The sequence below is a fragment of the Corvus moneduloides genome, chromosome 2 (genome assembly GCF_009650955.1).
Source record: "Corvus moneduloides isolate bCorMon1 chromosome 2, bCorMon1.pri, whole genome shotgun sequence".
Classification (NCBI taxonomy): domain Eukaryota; kingdom Metazoa; phylum Chordata; class Aves; order Passeriformes; family Corvidae; genus Corvus; species Corvus moneduloides.
The window spans coordinates 110,085,612-110,107,631 of NC_045477.1; the positions used below are offsets into that span (position 1 = coordinate 110,085,612).

Here is a 22,020-nt window from a genome sequence, read left to right on the forward strand (position 1 = left end):
GCTGATTAAATTTGCCCTCCTTGAAGAAACAGACATTCAATTTAACTCTAGTTCAACATTCTCCTGGTATCAAAATACAGTTCTCATGGTCACACTTCTAGCTACAGAGTAATTTTGTCACCGCTTTAAAGGGACATTCTCTAACCAATGACAGTATGTTGGCTTGCTCCTGTACATCCATCAGATGTGCTCAGAAAGCAGAACAATAAACTGTACAATGCAAAAAAACCTACAAATCATTGAACTACAGGATGAAGGAAAACCCAATGCAGCATAGGTATTAATTTTACTTACTTATCCTACAAGGAACCAAATTTGATACCCAGAAGCCTGGGTGTCTCTGGTTCATTACTGAAGTCACCAGGTCTCTCACCTTCTCAGGCAGCTGGATCAATGAGACCTTCCAAATATGTTCTCTTTCAAGACTTCGAGTGGACATCCGGGCTGAGTCTAATTTTTTTTAATAGGGATCAAGCCTTGGGACCCTGTGGATCTCTGAGCTATTTTATGTGCAAAAACATAAAAAACATTAAACAGAAACATTATGCAGAAGAATTCTGTTGGATCAGATCAAAGGTCCACTTAGTCCAGTATTCCACTGCTGACAGGAGCCAGCAGAAGATACCAAGAGAAACAACTTTTAAAAGGGGTAACCATGCAGTCATTTCTCCACTCTCTCCTCCCCACATCCAGAGCCTGCCACGCAGACAGCTCCTCGGGCACAAATGTCATCTTGTTGCCTAATAGTCCCTGATAGATTTCTTTTTCCATTAATTCACCTGATTGGTTTTGAGCCCATCTAACCTCCTGGCACCCAGCAGAATACTGTAAGACTGGTTCCAGTTTAATCACACACCACAAGGACCAAGTCTGCTGTTGTTTGCTTAAGCCACTACCCAGTAATTCCACCTGATGTCCCTTGTTCTTGTTCTGGGAGAAAGGCAAACAACCATTTGCTACTTATTTTCTCTGTGCCACTCATGATTTTAAACACCGCTATCGCATGCCTTTCCACCTTCCCTTTTCCCATCTAAGGAGTCTATTTAATCAATCTCAATTCAGAAGCTGTTCTTTGTTTGTGAAAACACTTGTCAGGTTTCTCTGTCCCCTTCGAACACTGCCATAGCTTTTCTTAGACGTGGAGATCAGAACAGCGCACAGTAATCAAGAGGTGAATGCACAGCAAAATAATTATTTTGTTTGCTGTGTCTTCCCTAGCAATTTCAGACAATCCATTTGCTTTTGAGCATTGCTCTGCCCTCAGCCAACATTTTTAGAATTACTGACAGCTAATTTGAACTCTCTTCCCTGAGTCACAATAGGTAGTTTAAAGTCCATTTCAGCATCGTACAGTCAGGTTTATTTTTTCCCATGTGCGTTATCTCGTGGTTATTGGCACCAAATGTAGGCTGCCATTTTACTGCAGCACCACTCACCACGTTTTTAAAAGTAGATTTTTATTCTTCCTACCCTGAATAACTCAGTCAAAGAAGCACCCAGCACTATTTAGGACATTTTCCAGACCACTTATGAATATGCCAGACATCACAGAACTCAGTGCAGATCCCTCTGGGATTCCACTTGTTATCTCCCACTGAAATACCTGACTGTTTATTCCTACTCCTCACGTCATTTCCAGCAGGGAACTTTCCTTTCATCCTGCTACCGTTTTGCTTCTTTAGGATCTTCCGACTGAGGAGCTTATCAAAAGCTTTAGAAAAATCTGAGCACACTGTACTGACCAAATCACCCTAATCTACACTCATGTCAGTGCTTCAGACAAAGAGCAGTGGATTTCTCTCAGACACGATTTCTCTTGACAAAAGCCACATTGACATGTTTCCAAAGTCCTTTTTAAATACAGGTGTCAAACTGCTATTTTCCTTTTCTGTGGTACAGTGGAGGTGTACTGTGCGGTGGAGGTGCAGGAGTTTCTGTTCTGCTACTGAAAGTTGGATGAATCTGAGTGTGCAGTGGTTGCAATGACCAAAAGTCCCTCCAGCCCTAATCATGCAAACAAGACCCTGCTTGCTCTTCTGAACAATGCCAAGCACTGCCTCTTCTCCAGGGATTCCCTGTTTAGTGCCTTCAACTCACAGTCACTCATGTTGCTTTACAGCAGCAGAATCCCTCCCCATCATGACTCTTTCTCCACTAACACTCCTATTTTATTCTGCAGCTGCTCAGTTCTGTGAATTACTCCCACACCTTTAGTGCCCTACACACCCCCACAGAATAACCTTTCCCTCAGCAGCCAGACCTCTCCTGCAGCCAGGCTGCACCTTCCTTGTGAACTCAGGCCTTTCTGGAGCTCACGGAGGGGGGCAGGATCTGCTCTCACAAGGGAGAGGCCCCTGCCTTTCACCCCACGTTCAGCCATCACTGAAGAACATTACATGATAGAACTAACTTTTAAGAAGGTTTAACAAAACTCCAAATTAAAATTCTCATGGGTTGCCCAGTGAGGAAAATTTTGAACCCACAGAACTATACCAGTGCTTCCTTTTACAATCACGGATTAATCACCTTAGTGTTATGGCTACTCATGTAAAGCCTGAGGCATTAATGAAATTAATGCAAGTGACAGAGTTTCTCTAATAACATTCAGCTATTTGACAACAGATCTGGTAGTTATTTCAAACCGTTGTGGTTATTCCAAATAAAATTTAACTATGCAAACACACTTGGTTTCTAATTTTACCTGGTTTTATGTTAATAGGCTTATTCTTATTTTATTCTTATCCCTTTTCAGATTTTTCATTTAATGCCTTGGAAAACATAAATGTGCACATTTCAGCGGCAATTTAGCTTTTCAGAATATATCACAAGTTCTTAGAGCTGTATACATAAAATAAGTAAAAAATCCACCAGGATCTTAGGGACTGCTTTGCACGTATGAGGTGCTACCTGTAAAAGAATTCAATCAGAAAATTCATTACAAAACGTGAGAAATGGCCCAGAACCTCCAGTCTAGTGTATGCTGAAACTTATGAAGCGGTGTTAAGGGAAAATTGTTTCCAGAAGGCATCAGATAAGATAGCAAAGATAAAGACTTCCAAACAAGGAATTGGAAATCAGACACACAGTGATGCCCAAAATACGCCTTTTTAATTCCAGGTACAAATGCTCTAGTTAACAGGTAGATCTGTATTCACTCATGTGAAGCGAGACCAGGGATTAAAAATGTTCCTGTCTCTGAAAACAGGTATTATGAAGTATTTTAATAGTAATGGAGTATTCTCAACTGTGGAGGGGCAACCTTTCAGTGGAAGAAAAAGAATTAATTTGAGTTTTTTCACTGACACACTTAGGTGTCTGTGTGCGTACATCTAGAGGCCATGTGAGCTCACGGAGCATTGTAAAAACACAGGCCCTGAGCTTCTCAGTCTTTTTGATATTGAAAGGTGAAACAGGTAAGATGGCTATACTTTCCTGTTGTGAAACACCCTCAAATGTCTCCTTTCACATTAAATGTCTTTTGAGTAGGACCACTTATGTCCCTGGGGCTACAGTAAGTACCACTAGGCAGCAACCGGTATCATTTACTGCAAAATTTGTGTATAAAAAATCAGCACTCCAGAAGCCAGAAGGACACATGTATAACAAAGATTTCAGTACTTAGCACTCATAAAGAAAGGAAAATTCAGAAACGTTAGATCCCAAACCTAACCACATTAGGACAATCACTGCACAGAAACAGAGCTTGAATGAACAGTTTCCAACTAATTAAAACCTAATAACCATGGCAATGTTTCCAGCTCTGCATGCTTCACTAAATGTTTCATTTTTTCCACTAACTTTCATTTCATATATTTTAGTAATATTCGTGTCTCTTGATACATTACTGATGCTCAGACTCAGTTCAGTTCTCCCAAGTCTTTATTCCACACTAATTTCCTCAGGTGCCTGAGTCAACCTTTCAGAGATGATGTTCCTCCAAACCAAGCCTGGTCTAGCTGTTTTGAGGTATTTAACCAGGACAGCAGGGTCTGCTGGGCAGAGTGGGAGCAGAGTAATGCCAGACTCCTCCTGGTGATGCCTGTAACCTCATTTTCTCCAACCAGGCTCTGAAAACAGCCCTGACCCTGCTGCATCTCTCAGAAGCAGTTTTCTGCTGGGGAAGGGAGGGCAGAAGGAGCTGCTGGCCTCTCCCTCAGCCAGCCCACAGCAGGACAAGCCTGCAGGCACAGCAGAGCAGCTGTACAGACCCCACACACCGCCCTTACACAAACCTCATGTAAGAACCACCAAAAAATCTGACCCATGGCAAAAGTGTCCTCCACACTTCTGCTTTCAGCCACCCAAAGGCTGGGCACAGTTGTTCAGGAACATCACAGTATTTGCTTGTTTCCCCAAAGTCTTTCCGTCAAACATCTCACAATTACATGGAAGTTCATCTTTCATTTAAAACAACGGCAGTCTGGAGCCTTCATGGAAACCCAGACATGTGAATCCTACATACATATCAGGAACCAGACAGCTCTAAAGATCTCCAGGTCTCTTACTGCTACTGCTTTCCATCTTCCAACCTCTTAGCATCTGAGTTTAGCAACACTGCACAAAAGCTCAAGGCATAGGGCTCACCATTTCTTCCTTCCAGGCTTGGGGCTGTTATCTAGCTCACTCTGGAGAGTGAGGAAAGAGGGAGCACTTGGCTGGTCTGCCCAGCAAAGCTCATGCTCTTCCATTGTGGAGCACTGCTGTCACCAACAGCAGGCTTCACACCACAAATGTTCAGGCTAAAAGCAAAACTTTATAGCTTCTGAAAAACAGACAGCCCCTGTAGCTACAGACAGGACAGACTTGTTTTCTCTGAATGGCTGCAGAAGGATTTAGTGCATTTACTGACCAGGCTATACCTTCTGTCACCTGGAGCCTTCTGCTTCCTCTTTATTTGCAATTTTTCAAAGAAACCCCTCTGTGAGGCAGGACATACTGGTGACAGTCTATCCCTCCCTCCATAATAACAATCCCACAGCAGCTCTCCTGCCATTATCAGAAGCACCCAGGAGCACCAAGATGCGAATGGGAATGAACTGAAACATGAAGTGGCTTGGGATTATAATGAACTACTGACCCTTAACAAACAATTTGGTAAATATAAACAGTGGTTTGCTGTGGTGACCTACTCAAGCATGTCCAGGCAGCAGGTACAGCAGGCAGGGGACTCTCAAGGTGCACTGCTGCTGCCTGGGGAGGAGCAGAGCACAAAGCTCAGGGCACAGCCAAGCCTTTCAGTATCAATGCCAACTTGCCGCAACAGTTTCTGGATGGCTTTCTAGTAAGAAAACTGACCAAATGGGTAATAAAAATGAAATGATCAAGATTATGCCAGGTATTTTTAATGAGGCATTTTTAAAATCAATTATTTCTTGCTAAACACTAAGAGGCTCCAGTCTGTTGGTTACGTGGCTGCAGACTCATCAGGACAAAAAGCATCATGGCAGGCCTTTGAGAAATGGCAGCAAATGTTGCAGACAACCTCGAAGTCTGCTTTCCTACAGGATGATCAGGAGATATAGAATCTGACTTCTTGGGTTGTTTGGTTTTTTTTAATGCTGCTTGTTTCATTTCCATTAAAAATACCATCTGGCAGAAATTTTATCTCAGAAATCAACACCCAGGTCTAAGAGAGGAGCTCTGCTCCATCAGCTATTCTGTGTTATCAGCTTTCTTAACTGGCAACTTCAGCTCAGTCAATAGTTACTCACAGCAGCTACTTCAAAGCGTAGGCCTGAGGAATAATCCCTTGCAACAGCTACTTGTGCAAAAGATCAACACATCATTCTATATATCTCAGCAATACTTACCATCCTCAAAATCTTAGAAAGTTTTAAAATCTTTTTTAAAATAGGGGGCATTATTCAGCAGCAACTCCCACACAGTGAATGACAGAGATGACACAAATTTTGACAAGACAGCTGCAGTTCTGGAGTGGTTCAGATATATTCAACCCTATGTCCAGGGACAGACTTTGGGTCATGCCTGGAATGGCACACGGAGCATTAACTGTGCTCATGCAGAAGTGCTATTTTATTTTCAGATTACATGATGGTGTGAACCAACCCAGTCCCATTTTCATCACTTTAGACTGCATACTGAAGAAAACAGTAGTAGTAGTCTGGTTCTCACTCTTGTATTATGATTTAAGTGTGCAAGTTGCACACTGTGCTTTATTTTAGGCTTCAGGTGCAGCAGAAAAAAGAAAAGCAGCTGCACCCGACTGTAGCAAGTATTTTCTAAATATTTTCGTCCATATTTTGATTCTGTAATGGTGAATGAGACTGTAAGGCATAAATTCATAAATGCTTTGCACATAGGTAGTATACTTCAAGTGTACTACCTATAATACCTACAGTATCTTGAAATCCCTATGCTTTCACTTAAGAATTAGTAAACTTGCAAACTTTTCCAAACTTCTAAGAATGATGCCTTTCCTAAAAAAGAGTAAGCAGGCAATAATAAATAAAACTCATAGCTATGTACCATGGGCTTTTTTTCCTTTAATCATGGGAAAACAACAACACTAGATTTCAAGATTAGTTGTGGTAGATCAAATATTGACTCTTGCACAAAGGCCACCTGGAAAGCTGACAAATCAAAGCAGAAAAAGAGCTTTGACTCTAACGGGAGTTTACTATTAACCCAAAGTAATTTACAGTTTACTACACAACTTATATACTAAATTAGACTATTGGAGTGAACTATAGGAGACTTAAGACATATACCTATGGTCTGGGGAACACAAATACTGGGTCCATTTCCCCTCCAATTATTAAGAAATTTTGCTTTGCAAGGAAACCTCTAGGTCCTTGCATTAGACCAAGTGGGCAAGCTGAAATAGTTGAACCTCTGAAATATGTGCAAAATTGAGTTGGGATGGGTGAGGATGTTACCATAAAAAAGGTAAAGTCTTCATTTATTTATAGCAGTTCTACATGGAGCACAGAGATTTCTGAAAGAGCAGAGAAGAAGCAGGGCCTGTGCACTCCACTCAGATTAGTTAGAGATGATAGCTTTCCGGAATGCTACCCAAACTCCCAGAAAACTGTGCATAGCTAGCAAAACTGGAAGCAGAAACAAAAATCCAGTAGTGATTTCAGCACTCTATAGTGACCAGGTTAAAACTCATTTTCTGTTACAAATTTTCACCTCTTTCACCAGGATTTGTATGGTTGGGGGGTTTTTTCCGTCCTTTTTAAGAGACTACTGTGGTATCACCAGCATCTTCACTCTCAGAGTTTACCCAATAGTGTAAACTTTTTACTGAAAAAATTATATAAGCCTGATTGTTGTAACAAGTTCACAGGAACTGGGGTTGTTTATGAGGATTGAATACAGATTTCAACTTGCATTTCCTACACCTGTGAATCTTGTATTTTAAAGAAGCAAATACCAGATCCCCAGATTTCAGGAAATTTCAGACACTTTGAGAACAGAGGACTCCAGTTCTTTCAATCGGTACAACAAGCATCGTACTGCCATCTAGTGAGCAATATAAAAGCTACTGACACATCAAGGTGCATGAATATTTCTCATTACAAGCCATTTTTTCTCTTTTGTAAGTACGAAAAGAAGAGAAAAGCAAATTTAGGTATAAAACAGTGCTAGAAAACAGATAATATAAAAAGCTTTTCAAGATAGAAGTGAAGAGGCACAGACAGGCCAGCATAAGGAGAAGAGCTGGAAGGTTTTAAGACCATGTTTTCCCACTATCCTGGGAATGCGGCCTTCTCTCCTACACAGATCATGGGATCACCCATGCTTCAGACAGTAGGATCTATTTTTTGACAGCAGCTAAACATTCCATTTCCCTTCAGTGCCCAAATGCAAGGCACACAGCACACCCATAAGCCTGAGCAAGGCTTTAGTGGCTACCCACAGAAGAGGCATCCCCCAGCTGTCACCAATAAACACTGGCAACATCTGTCTCTGTTCTGGTTTGAGAGAATATGGAATTCGGTTGCCAGAGGGTTTCTCTCCATCCATGAGGCTGTGATTCAGACACCTGCAAGGGCAGGACACAGCTTTGCTTTTTGTCTGAGCAGAGAGGTGACAAATCTTCTGCTTTTCCCAAAGGCTGACTGAGCCCAAGGCTTGGACCAGAGTGCTCTAGGCTCAGTTCAGACCTGAGAAGGCAGATCCAAGGGTGAGATCCCGAGGGCAGGAGCCTGTGAACCCCCGTGAATGTCCCTGACGGAGATTGCTACACTTGACACAGTGGGGTTACTGTTCTGTGGGTAGAGGTCTCTCTTGGTCAGCACCACCAGACAAAGCTGGCTAGGTGATTTTGGGTAGCAAGCTCCGGGCTGTGATGGTCTCAGGGCACAGCAGCAGCATGCTGCCAAGGGCACGTCCAAGACAGCCAGCATTGGTTTTCCAGTGCTGTCCTTCACAGTTCACTGACTTGCAGAGAACAGCATATGTCTAACAGGTGCTGTTCAGCACTGACTTTCTCAGTCCTCACTTGTCAGTACAACTGTCCAAAAATTGTGCTAGTGCACAGAGATGTTTTGGGCACTTTCTTTGAATACATGCTTGTTAAAGGGAAAAAAAAAAAAAAAGGGAGAGCATAAACACACTTGTAACCCACCCCCAGGTGATAGCCAAAGGAAAACTGATGAGGCCCTGCAAGGACTACATGACTTATCAACTCAAGAAGCTGGTTTCACAATGTTTGTTTATATTCACAAACTTGTAGATTCTGTCAGCACCTACAGAGACAGAAGAAAGCTTGGAACAGGAGCTTTAGAAACCATACTCCCCCCTCACCCGGTGACTAGCAGTACAAACCACCCTTTTTTGCCATGCTCAGTCAAACACATCAGTAACGTGCTCTGTCCTTTTCCTATCACACAGGCCCTGCAGGGTTTCTGACACCAATGACATAAGAAGCAGAGTCAGAGGAGAAAGGGAAAGAAATGAAGCAGAACTTTTCTACGGCAGGTGGGTTTGCAGAGGAAAAACATGAATTCCTCTCCAAACACTAATGCATTCCCCAGAGGTAGGCTGCAGGAATGAACATATCTATGATGCTTCTATAGTACAACGTGGCAGATTTTACAAGGTCTATGTTTATATTTATTCAGCCATACTGCTTCCACAAGCTGACAACACAAGCAGCAGTCAGAAGTCAGGATGCAGCTCCAATTAAAGCAAATGGCACCATGCAGCACTCCTCAGCCAGATATACTTTCTCTTCAAGCCCCCTTTGCAGTAAGCACACACAGAGCTGACCCCACCAGTCTGGCCTTAGTAAGAGTCAAAGAGAAGAAGTCTTCTCTAATTGGTAATTTTAATTATGGTCATTCTGTTCCAGTCCAATCCCTCTCACAAAACAGATGCTTTCTACCCTCCTTTCTCCGGCAAAGTTTCCTACGCTATAGATTTTTTGTCATGCATGACAAGCAATATATTTGTTAAAATGTCCCTGTAAACCATGAGGAGGATAAAACCAATTGCTAGTTTCACCAGCACAATATTGAACATCTGCTCCATCTGTTCCAGGAAATGGTGACAGGTATCTTGCTACAATATATTACACTAATTTTTCCAAGATATTTTTATGTTCGGTCATTTAAATTGCAGTGAGGTATTTTATTACCACACAGAACCTCCATAACCACTTCTAAACTGCTTAGTAGCCTAAATCACTCCCTGCTTACAGAACTTTAGTGCCACCATCAAGCCCTTTGCCAAAACTGACCCATCTTTGTGGGCCTGGATATGGCAGGACATGAGGAATGCTGCCTGCAGCACAATGGGGGAAAGGAAGGATTTAAGAAATTTCCCTTTACATAATGGTAAGCCCTACCAGCTTCAGAAGAGCTGTATCACAAGATGAATGTAGCAGTGTTTCTCTTATCACACTTTAACAGCATTGCTTAATATCACCAATTTAAACACAAAAATCAGCATTCAGTTCAAATATTTCATCACTGGGGAAAAAAAAAGAAGACTGCCCATCTCCATTTAGACACTGAAGAGTGATATACATTTGGACTTCATCTTGGATTCCATTTATGAAATTTTTCTTTTTTTAATCACTTGCAGAAGTCTTGAGAGTACAGCATCACCCAGGAAGTCTTTCTTGGTGCTCTTTTGAACTCTGTTCCATGCCTATATAGACTTAATCACATGTGAAGCTCAAATTAGCGCTATTAAACTAACATTCTATTCTGCAGATAAAACTCGTTTTTGTCCTTCAGCATTTTCTCCACTCACAAGAGGCCTGCTTTTTTGCTATTTTTACTGCATTGATTCTACTGGTTTTCTCTCTCATTTAGAGGTATGCCGGAATATCTTTCAACTGAGGGATGTTAACATTATGCAAAGTGCATACCTTGCAACTGCTCTTTTTTTTTCAACTTCTCTGTATGTCTACCTCTCAAATCACTGCCATTTCCTACAGCTCAAAACACCACCACAAAGAGAAGAGCAGGGCCGACCAAAATAACTTTCTCTGTGAACACACAGAGGCCATCACTGTCACTTTTCTTATGAGCAGTGAGATTGAGGAAAGCTTGGTATTAAATTCGGTGCTACTAGAGTTGGATCATGTAAGACAGTAATCTCTCAACACATTTTAGCAAGCTTAAATGTAAAACTTGTCTGATTCCAAGATCAGTGGGAGTACAAAGATTGTTTAATTGTTTTTTTCCACCACAGCCACAGTGCTTAACATGAGCAAACAGGTTTTCTTCATCCTCCTTTTAATGACACGACCTTGATAGGGGTGGGGTGTCAAACTCTAACAGCAGCAAAGAAAGGAACAGGTTTTATCCTGCTTTCAACACTTTGGGAGGTATAATCAGAGAATGGCCACCACCAACTCCCTGTGAAAAAAACAGGACAAGGGGATCTCATGTGTCATCAAGTCCATTTCCCCTGTAGGCAGACATTTAATACAACTTTTTTATAACTCCACGCATGCTGATCAAGTCCAGTAAATATGCAGGTGTTTTGCTCCTGTACTCATCAGAGGGCTGTTCCAGAGCCTTACCCTTCTGATCCTCAGTAATCGTCAATCCCTTCCTTCAGGTGGGCAAACATATCCAAATAAGATTATTACTGTGGCAGTAAGGATATGAACAGCATGACCCTAACTTGTAGAACCTAGACTGGAACTTGAATGCCAATACCAGAAGAGATGGGAAAGGAGACCCTTCTGGAGAGAAGTCAGAGCTTTGGGAGAAAGGAACACTAAAATCATAGGCTAAGAAGTACAAGCATGACTGCAAGATCTTGTTTCTCCCGCTCCTGTGAATTTAATTTTGTGAAGTATCTTTTTAAAGATTGAAATCTGCTGCAGGAAACCACAAAAATAGTAGGATTTTTTCAAGACACAACATATAATCACAGGTGCCTTGCTAATCCTTTTCTTCTTATACAGAGCCTTTCTTCTTCGAAAATGACCCTCAACTCAGGATCCTCTTTTGCCTCTGCTCTTTACATGCCTGTTCTGTATCATTTAAAAAAAAAAAAAAAAGGAGAGAAATTGTGCTGTCCATTCTGACACAGGTACCACACTATCCTGAAGGTACATTTATCACAAATCATCTGCAGAGACAGGGTGCACTGCAGACATTCCTGACACTGTCAGTCTGGAGTAAAACTTTTACTGGACCACCAGTTTTCCCAAAGAATGGCATCCACAGTGCTCAAAACACAAAAAGTCAACACTTTTGATAAGGGACAGCTCCAGCTCTCTCACACCTTAATTTTTAAGGGCCCTGGGTACAATTTAATTGATACACTTAACAGATGACCTAACCTGTCCCAGTCCAATAGGTATGCCTAGTTCAACCAGAAATTGTGCTGCAAAGCCTTACCAACTGCTTGTCACAGCCTAGTTACTGTCTCCAAAATCTTGTTATTAAATGCACTGTGGAATTACATTCTATCTATCCTTATCTGTGATAAATATGTAACTGTTTTGTGATATGAACCACAATCTACTCAGCACTGGGAAAAATGATCTCTCACAAGGCAAACTTGAACAAAGGCATCTGGGTCACAGAGATGATCACAGCGTTGGAGCATCTCCTCTGTAAGCGCTGAAGTTGTTCAGCCTGGAGAAGGCTCTGGGGAGACCTTAGAGCAGCCTTCCAGTACCTAAAGGGGGCTTATAAGAAGGATGGGGACAGACTTTTTAGTAGGGCCTGTTGTGATAAGACAAGGAGTAATGGTTTTAAACTACAAAACAGTACATTAAGACTAAATGTAAAGATGACATGTTTTACAGTAAGGGCGGCAAAACACTGGCACAGGTTGACCAGAGAGCTGGTGGATGCCCCAACCCTGGAAACATTCAAGGTCAGGCTGGATAAGGCTCTGAGCAACCTGATCTAGTTGAAAATGACCCTGCCACTGCAGGGGTATTAGAATAGATTATCTTTAAAGGTCCCTTCCAACCAAACCATTTTGTGATTTAATGAATTAAAGCACTTAGTGTTTCATTTCTGTCAAACCACACTCTTACACATCCACCACGTGCACCACATGGAGCCCATTCAGCCCACCTGGCAACAATTCAAGATTTTGAGCCTGAGGCAGTGCCCTTTTTCGCATTTCCTGTATTCATGAGGCCAGAACGCACAAGCTGCACTTGGCATAGCTGGGTATGACCGCGAGTGATGCCCTGCCCACAGAACCCACGCTGCCACAGATAAGAGAGATGATAGCAGATGGGAAGCCTCTCACGCTGATAGCTTCCTTCTGCGATCACACACTCCAGATACGTGCGCGCTCTCTCTCCATACACACGTGTATTTTTCCCCTCTTTCTCTACACACATACACAATTCCCGTCTCCTCCGAGGCCGAGCCCCGCCGGCACTGCCCGGGCTCAGCGCCCGGTCCCACGGAGGGAACAGGGCCCGGGGCGACTGTGCCGGGCTGGGGTTCCCGTGACGGGCGGGGGTCGCTGTGCCGGGCTGGGGTTCCTATGCCGGACCCGGGGTGGCCGTGCTGTGCCCCGGGGTGGCTGTGCCGGGCCCGGGGGAAGCACACAGCTCCCCGCGCCCGCCTCCCCGAGCCCCGGCCAGGCCAGGCCATGCGGCGGGAGCGTGTGCGGACCAAGCTCCTCCCCGCCGCCGCCGCCGCCCCTCGCCGCGCCGCGGGGACGTGCAGTCGCTCGGCGGGACATGGAGGCGGCCGGCGGGGCCGGGGTGCGGCGCCAGGCGCTGCTGCTGCTCCTGGTGGCGGCGGCGCTGGGAGGCGAAGCGGAGGCGGAGGAGCCGCGCCCGGCGCGGCAGCGCGGGGACGAGCAGTGCCATTACTACGCGGGCGGGCAGGTGTACCCCGGGGAGGCGGCTCGGCTGCCCGTCTCCGACCACTCGCTGCACCTCAGCCAGGCCAAGAGTGAGTGCCGGGCGGGGATGGGGCCGGCGCGGGGATGTGCCCGCAGTGCGCCTCCGGGCTGCGGGGCGGAGGGGGCGGCGGCAGCGCCACGTCAGGCGGAGTGCGCGGGGGCTCCCGATCCCTTCCCTTCCCTTCCCTTCCCTTCCCTTCCCTTCCCTTCCCCACCCCACCCCACGCCGGCTCTGCGTGCGGCCTCTGGGGAGGCCTCGGCAGGCAGGGGAGGGGCGGGCGGACCGGCCCCGCCAGCCCCTTCCAGACCTGCGTTTCCATCGTGGTCCCCGCCGCCGTCTCACGGGCGTCCAGCAAGGTCTCTGGTTGCAGAAATGGCGAACGAGTTCAGGGAAGCGCTTTAAGGCATACACAGGAATGTTTTGTGCTCACGCCGCGGTCAGAAACAATGAACGGGCACGTCTGTAACCCGCTGTCACCGCGCTGGGTTTGGCACTGGCTTTCGTGCCTCTGCTCTGTTGTGATTTAAAGGCTTTATATGACAGACCTGGGGGCAAACACCGTAAATCGCGCCGCAGTGAGATGTTCAGGGATACCTGCTCCCAAGTCCCATTCTGCAGGACAGAGAGTACAGAAAGATCACACAAAAATTATCTTCCCTGTGAGAATGTACAGCTTGAACATCCTTTTCCTTTACTGAGCCAGGGTGTACGTTCTGTTTTAAACGTTTGCAAGCAGATGTTAAAAAAAAAAAAAAAAAAAGCAGCCAAGATATTTGTAACCAACATTTTTTGGGTTTTTTCTCCCTTTGCTATGTCAGTTATTACAGACGGGTGTTTATAACTGCAAAAACAATTACCTTAATTTAGAAGGGGGTCCAAACATGCAGTATTTTGTTTAATATCTTTTCCTTCTCCCTCCTAAACTGAAGGTCCTTGTTATACATCCTCACTGACTATATTCTGCTGCTGTGGGCTGTCCTAAGAACAGGAGAGCCAAACAATGCAGGCGCCATCCAGATAATATTTAAGATTCCACATATTTTTCTCAGAAGCTTTTCCCTAATTTCCTGGAGATGTGTGTCAATGTCCTTGACATGTATAGAGATCACCTGGTAACTCCAGCATACGCTGTCTTTTGTCTCACAATTCACATTGCTATGAAAATAGTACCTGGCAGATTAATTTTTAATATTTTAAATTCAAGGTTAATCTCTTCTGATAGGAATAGTAAATTTATTTCATGCATTTCAACTGGATATTTTTTTAAAGCACAGCTGTCTTCAATTTGCTTAGGAGCTGTAATTTAATAAACATATGTTGCATTTTTAGGCATTTGTCTCTAAACATGTTGTGGCGTGTATTTTTTGTGGACCAGAACTCCCATGGCTAAAAAGGAGCAACGTGAATTTGAGCTATCTTATCCCTCTGGTTCACAACAGCTATTCCTAACAAAACAGTGTGGGTACCTGAAGTATTGAACAGCTTCCCCTTCAGTCTAGCAGGTGCCTTGAGCTGGCAGTGCACACATGGTTTGTTCAGGAGGCCCAGATAAGGTTTGTGTGGCCTTGATTATCAGTTGTTAGCAGGGCTCACGTACAAGCACAAGTTGGTCAAATTATTTACTTTCCATGTGTACTAAAACCTTCATTTCTTCATCATTCTGCACCCCCTGTTTAGAGCTGTAAAGCAGTTTCATTGTGGAACTGTGCTGCAGGTTGTTTTTCAAGCAAAAGGAAGAACAGCTGTCCTTGGACAGCTTGGTTTGAACACGGGTATCATATTCTGACTTTTAATTGAACATTCTTTGCATTTCAGTCTCCAAGCCAGCACCTTACTGGGAGGGAACAGCAGTCATTAATGGAGAGTTTAAAGAGCTGAAATTAACAGATTATGAAGGAAAATATCTTGTCTTCTTCTTCTATCCTCTGGACTTGTAAGTAAGAGCACTGTAGACATACCAAGACTGAGTGCAGCTACACTAGATTCGTAATTCATTAATTCTTCTCTTTTTTTGAGGTCTTGTATTTTTGTTTGGTAAGAATTTGGGAGAGAAGAAAGGAGTGACAGAAGAAAATGTATTATTTGCATTTGTTTTCTCATCATGCATTGGTAAAATTGCAACACAGTCTTTGTCCTAATAACTGTGTCCACTAATTTGTGTCTCCACACAAAAAAAACAACTTCGTAGTTCCCCAGTTAGGCAGCTTCTGTGTTCTGTTTCATGCTGTAAATCAGTGCTGCAAATAGAAGACAGCATCCCAACTATATTTTCTAGAGTGTGTCTATCCAAGAGGTGGCATTTTCCCTTTAAGCTCATCCTGTAACATCCTAAGAGCATTTAACATTAACCTCCTTTATTTAGAATGCAGTAACTTCACTGATTGAGTGAAAACATCTCTGCTTTCTAAGGCACAGTCCCATTCTTTTCCACAAAATGAAGATGCATAACTGCTTTAATATTTTAACATGATTAGCTTTATCACTTCAGTTCTTCTGTAGTACAAAAAGTTGAAGACAAATTAGTTAAAACTTGCAGACATACTCAGTAGCAACAAATTATACTATGATTCTCTGAAAAATTTGGCTTATCGTGCTTAAATTCAGACAGTTAATATTCATAAAATCTAAAAGAAAGTCACTGTAAAAACTCTGAATCCAGATTGTAAGATAATTGTAGATTTATAGTCTTCAGAAATAATCCATTTGTAGCTAAGCTGGAGTCTGAGGGTGGAGGATTTGTCAGGCAGCATTTTGGTTAAATACTTGAAGAAGCAATAAAAATAAGCAAAAGCTGAAATAATTTATGATAAATCCACCATTTTAAGTTAAGCAGAGAATTTACTGGCTTTCTCATGAAATTTTGACTTCTATCTTGTCTTAAATTTTCTAGTACGTTTGTCTGTCCAACTGAGATAATCGCCTTCAGTGACCGAATTGAAGAATTCAGAGCAATAAATACCGAAGTAGTAGCATGTTCTGTGGACTCCAAATTCACTCACTTAGCATGGTACGTATCTTCCTCTTGTCTTTCACTAAACATTGTTCATGGTTCAGTCTTAGCTGAAGAACGGTACTCCCCAGATTTTTAGCCTGTGTAGCTATATCATAATGTGTGAAAGTGTGATGCTCTTGACACAAATGTTTAAAATAAATTTTAACCCCAGTGTGTGAAAGTACCTTTATTTTTGAAGCTTGTTTCATGTGTATTGCTTGCAATATGTCATGTCTCAGTCCAAAAAATAGTACAAATACAAAAAGAAAATACAAAACAATGAAACTATCAGTAAATGCTTCACATTGTCCCAGTTCATGAGCATGTTGGCATAAAGCAAATGTGACTGATAAGAAAGAGGTCATCATTAACAGATACGGACAAAACCTATGAAAGATCTACTGAACATTCTGTTCAAGCCACAAATACTGTTCATCTCCTTTGTGTGCAGAACAGAAAAAACGTCACTTGCACTAAATCCTTCTGTCCATACTGATCTGGTTTGTGATTTCTGACTTGTGTAGGGACTTTAAATCTGTATGAGAAATACATCTATATTTCCTTTCCTTCAAAGGATTAATACTCCCCGTAAGCAAGGAGGACTTGGACCAATGAAGATTCCCCTTCTTTCTGATCTGACACACCAGATTTCAAAGGATTATGGAGTGTATCTGGAAGATCAAGGACATACACTTAGGTATTTTACTGGATCGCAGTTCACTTGGGTTTTTGCTGGGGTAATTCTTAATGCTTTATATTTAAAGAAGCATTTGAAATTTTTCTTTGAGAGCAGATTTTACTTCGGGATTCATAGCAAGCAACAAATATTGAAGAATACCAAAAAATATAGTCATAATGAGTCAGAAGAGGGGTCAAGGCAGGGCAAATATGCAGGATTCACCAGAACTACAGTTGCTCAGGGACCTCCCAAGTCCAAGTGGAGTCAAGACTAAGGTTACCTAAAGAGGTATGTTTGCCAAAAACTGAATAGTGTCTTTTGGGATCCCTGTAATGCCATAGCATCTGCACATACCCTGGCAGGACCTGTCAAAGCTTAGTTTTATGTTCTGCAAAGAAGTATCCCTTTTTGGTTTTTAGCTTTAGCTCAGCTCATGTCATGTGATACCCAGGTAAAGAATAGTAGGTTATTGGTGGTGGGTGCTGTATGGTGTTTGCAAAGATCAAATTCCTCCCATCCAGCAGACATAAAACAGTGCATAAAAACAACGCTATCATTAATTCTGTTTCCTAACACACACACTTTTTTTTCCCCACAGAGGCCTTTTCATTATTGACAATAAGAGAATCCTTCGACAAATCACAATGAATGACCTTCCTGTTGGGAGATCAGTGGATGAAACACTTCGTTTAGTACAAGCATTCCAGTACACAGACAAACATGGAGAAGGTGCTCTTTTAGATATTGCCATATTGAAGATTGTTTTACTTAGCCTGGAAGCTGTATTTGTAGCTTTTTGGAGGAAAGATGCTCTGTAGCATTAAGGACTGGCCTCATGCAGTGACTGAAGTGGTTTGATTGCCCTGCTTAATTCTGTAGTCCCAGGTCCTTAGGCTGTTTCTAGAATAGTAATTTACATTTTGCTTCACATCCACGAGAATGAGAGCATAAAGCATTCCTTAGTGTGAATTTTGGCATTGGGTACCATGTGTCACAAGCATAAACCTGTGCAAAATAAGAGGCTGTGAAGAATGAGGCCAAATATTTCAGTACAGTTTTACATACTAAAGTAATGGAGATGCAGGCCATCTTTGTCCTGTGCCATTCATTGAGGAGCTGTGACAAGTAATTGATTGTGTTTCATGTCAAGATACATGGGTATACTGTGGAAATTATAGCACCATTTATACTTGTGTCTTCTTTGTAAGTGCTATGTGATCATCTTTCCCCAACAAAGAAGTTTTACTCTCTTCAGATCATTACTTTGTATCAAAAATTGTTATTCCTCCAGTTCAAGCATAGGGTGAACTTTTCACATTTCTTTAAATAATTTATTTGAAGATTTGTTCAAATATGAATACATGTTCAGCAGCTTAACTGCCAGTTCAACTCAATGTCACCAGGCATTCTAAAGTACCTTTATATGAAGATACAACTCATTATTCTGCTGTGCTGTACAGACTTGAAAAGATAGATGCTGATACTTAGGCTATGCACATCTAAGGAAATTTATCCACATTTAGTTACAAAGCCATCTTACAGAATGTTGATTTGCAGTGTTTCCAGAATACCACATTTTTTCCTAGCTTTTATGTGAATGTTGAGGAGAGCCTCTGTAGATGCCTCGTTGGTTTCTTTGCGCAGAATAACAGTTCTCCACAATTCCTACTAGCATTTGAGGCATTTTGTCTGTCAGCATATCTTAAAGCAGTGTAATGTGGCATAACTACTTGGAATGAAACCTCAGAGGGAGAGCTCTGAACAGATGGGAGCTTTACTCCAGAATATGCAGCTGTACACGTGGTCCCAGGGCCCCCAGCCACACTGCATGGTAAGCACATGCTGTGGTCCCTTTGCTCCTAAGCAAGGCTAAAAATAAAATCAGTCTCTTGTGGAATCTTTGAACTGATTTCTTTAGTAAAAAATTCCCCTAGTTTTGGTTTTAAAGAAAGAAAGGTAGGTCTCTGGGTAGTCACCTGAATTTTAGTAGAAAACTTCTGGTTTTACTAGAAGAGGTGTTGATTCTCAGACACTGCCTTGCCAATACTTCTTGTAGAAGGGCACAAGAATTAAACTAAGTTATAGGCATCCATCCAGAGGTCTGCAGTTTTCAGGTAACATAAGTGGTAGGTTGTGTCAGGTATAAACTGTTAGGTCACCATCCCACGTGTAAAGAAAACTGCACATTTAATAGTTTCAGATATTGACATGTGACACTTACTTCATGGTGTTTTACTTCATGGTCAGAAAGAGAATCTTAAGCACACAAAAGTCAGTGTGTGTAAATATACTTCAGCTTTGTCCCTTTTTTTTTTTTTTCAGTTTGCCCTGCTGGTTGGAAACCTGGCAGTGAAACAGTAAGTCACTGTTTATATTAACAGGCATGTACTACCAACAAGCACTCAGTCATCATTTCTACTAAAACCAAATCCAAAATCTTAGCAACTTTCAATGAGAACATGTGATTAATCTCACATTATTAAAGTTACATCTTTTGAATTACTATTGATTTCATTAGGGGCTTGTTTCCATCACAGTAGACATGTTCCAGTTGTTTCAAACTCCTGGTGTGTGAACAAAATTCACTTGATCACCAGTGAGTTTGTGATCAAGAACTTTCTTCCTGTTAACACCTGATGAGGGAAAGTAGGAAACTCCTGAGGTAGTTATATCTTCTTGGTTACTTGTCCATATAAATTCTTGGTGGAGTTGTTTCTTAGTGCAGATCCTGAGCGCTACTCAAAAAAAAGAAAGATAGAAGTTGCCAGGCTGCTGTCGTATGTGCCAGAGCCAGTGCCATTATCAGCACTCCAGCAGGGAGCACTGTTTTGCTGTGCAATTGCCCTCCCTTCTTTGTTACTCCTGGGCTCCATGTGACTGCAGGCAGAGGAGCCAGAGTTCAGATAAACACCCATTGAACTTGTTTGTGTTCCCTGGCCCAGGGTGAGCCTCAGCAGAATAATGAAACTTTCACCAGAGGTCTGAGCTGCCTCGCTCAGATGAGATCACTATCATTTATTTGAGCATGTGGCTTCCTTCTGAACAATCTGGTGATGACAGAGCACTGTTGTTAATGAGCTGGCTCAACAAAAACCAGGTCCCAGAAGCCTCTAAGCAGAGTTAGTGAGCATTATACTTGATGGTAAAAAACAGTGGAATGTTAAACCATGTTTCCTTGCTGGATGAGAAAAACGTCCCAGGATGACTGGAGGCTGGGAATCAATTTTTTCAAGCTGGCAGAGGAGTGTCATAGTGGGGAAAGCTGGATATTAAGATTGTAAAATGAAAGAGGGCTGGCTGGCCTAACATTTGTATTTTGGTACTGAAAACTTCTGCCCTCCATAAGTAGGATTACCTAGATAACAATGGCATTAACATACTTTCTAAAAAACAGTCTTAAAATGCTGATAGTAACAGCTCCAATACTGCCAATTTAATAATCTAAAGCAATACATAAGCATTCTCCATCTCCTCTGTGCAAAAGATGCAGATAATAGCAGAGTAGATGAAAAAGCCTTTCTCAAAGATGTAGTCATGCCTTCTAAATGTGTTTGATTTAATTAGATCAAACCAGAGGAAGCCATGAGAGTGTGGTGGCCAAGGGAAGAACTGTAAGTAAATTCTAAACCTCTAGATTAAAGACATTAATTTATCAAAATACCTTGCTTTTGGGGCAAGCTGTCAAAATTCTTCCTTTGGTAGGCTGCACTCTCTCATGCCTCAATCAGTTGAATCTCTCTGCTACTGCTGTTACATACCTTTAGAGATGAACAGTAATCTAGTACCAAATCAACTGATAAATTACTCTTCAGTGTTGCTAGTGAGTTGGCAGTAGCATCCTACTATGAAATGCTGTGCTGTTCTGGCTTTATAGTTTGTTGTGTTTTCGTGGCTTTGGTTTTTGACTAACATTTCCATTTTCTTTCTTGCACAGATAATTCCAGATCCAGCTGGAAAACTGAAGTATTTTGATAAACTAAACTGAGGCTCGCATCTGTTGAACTAAATAGGTCACATTCAACTTGATTTTTGCCAATAAAATTTCATTAATTTTGGTACTTTCTTGAGTTTGATTAATATCTAACAGCAGTAAAACATTGAAGGGCTCGTTTAAACAGAAGTCTAACCTGTGTGAAGCACAGGTACCTTGTTAGTTACTAGAGCATATTCTTATGAAATACATGTTTTCTCTTTAGGGTTTGTTTAGATGCTCAGTCTTCCCCAAATTCACTTCTCTTAACATCTTGGACTTAGATTCATGACTTTTGCTATTAATATATTTCTTAATTTCTGCAAAAATCTTGTGTGTTTTCCTTGAGTGTAGAAACTACAGCTAGAAAAGGGCCACTTGGTTATGGTACATTTGTCTGTAGTCCAGAGTCAATAGCAGTAACCTCAAAGCCAGGAATAAGTTACAGTTGCTGAATTAAATTTCCAGTCTGTGTAAAGCTTGAAAACATCTTTCCAACTACTAAGAACATACCCTATACTATATAAATCAGTACATCTGCACTGAGAAAAACACAGCTCTGCTGGTTCATGTTGATTCAAGGGCTGAACCAGTAAATTTTTCTATGCTCGAATTTGTAGTGTATGTGCTGATAAGATTGATTCTCCTTCACACTTCCTGAGTTAGATCCCTGTCCCTACACTGTTAACGGATGTGGTGGACAGTGTCCTATGCCAATCCACTCATTAACTGTGGCTCCCACTTTTAAGGGAGTAGTTGTAGTCTTTCCCAAGATAAGTACTGGCATGTGATCAAAGGAAACTTTGTGGCTGATGGACGTGGATTTCTTCTTCCAAGGGAAAAGAACGTCCCCATGTAAGACATACTTGTGTGCACTGGAGAACCCTTTCCTAAGGATGTCATCTTGCTTCTTCCTACCTCTTCCTCTTTTTGACATGGTATTGTAGAGTCTGTGCAACTGGAAAAACAGCAACTGAAACATATGTCAGCTTTTCACCAGTCTTGAAAAGGTGACCAGCACCTTCGTGCTCCAATCTGTACCACTAACATTATTACTCTCAGTTGGA

At 42.2% G+C, this 22,020-nt stretch overlaps 1 protein-coding gene and 1 long non-coding RNA gene across 3 annotated transcripts in view; one reads left to right on the plus strand and one right to left on the minus strand.

Moving 5' to 3' along the window:
* LOC116440260 overlaps window positions 1–13,804 on the minus strand; it is an 88,656-nt gene extending 74,852 nt beyond the window's left edge. The window contains exon 1 of the long non-coding RNA XR_004238513.1: window positions 13,620–13,804. This is a non-coding gene — a long non-coding RNA (uncharacterized LOC116440260). The remainder of the gene's footprint in view (window positions 1–13,619) is intronic.
* PRDX4 (peroxiredoxin 4) lies at window positions 13,119–21,282 on the plus strand. Of its 2 annotated transcripts, XM_032100831.1 has the most exons (8): window positions 13,119–13,361; window positions 15,128–15,245; window positions 16,203–16,319; window positions 16,879–17,001; window positions 17,582–17,712; window positions 19,306–19,340; window positions 20,548–20,594; window positions 20,918–21,282. In XM_032100831.1, the coding sequence occupies exons 1-8, from the start codon at window positions 13,145–13,147 to the stop codon at window positions 20,919–20,921; spliced, it is 792 nt and encodes a 263-aa protein (XP_031956722.1). In that variant the 5' UTR covers window positions 13,119–13,144; the 3' UTR covers window positions 20,922–21,282. The 2 variants fall into 2 exon arrangements, with proteins under 2 accessions (XP_031956722.1, XP_031956721.1); XM_032100830.1 differs by lacking the exon at window positions 20,548–20,594 and having other exon boundaries at window positions 20,918–21,041.
* Window positions 21,283–22,020: the final 738 nt, after the last annotated feature.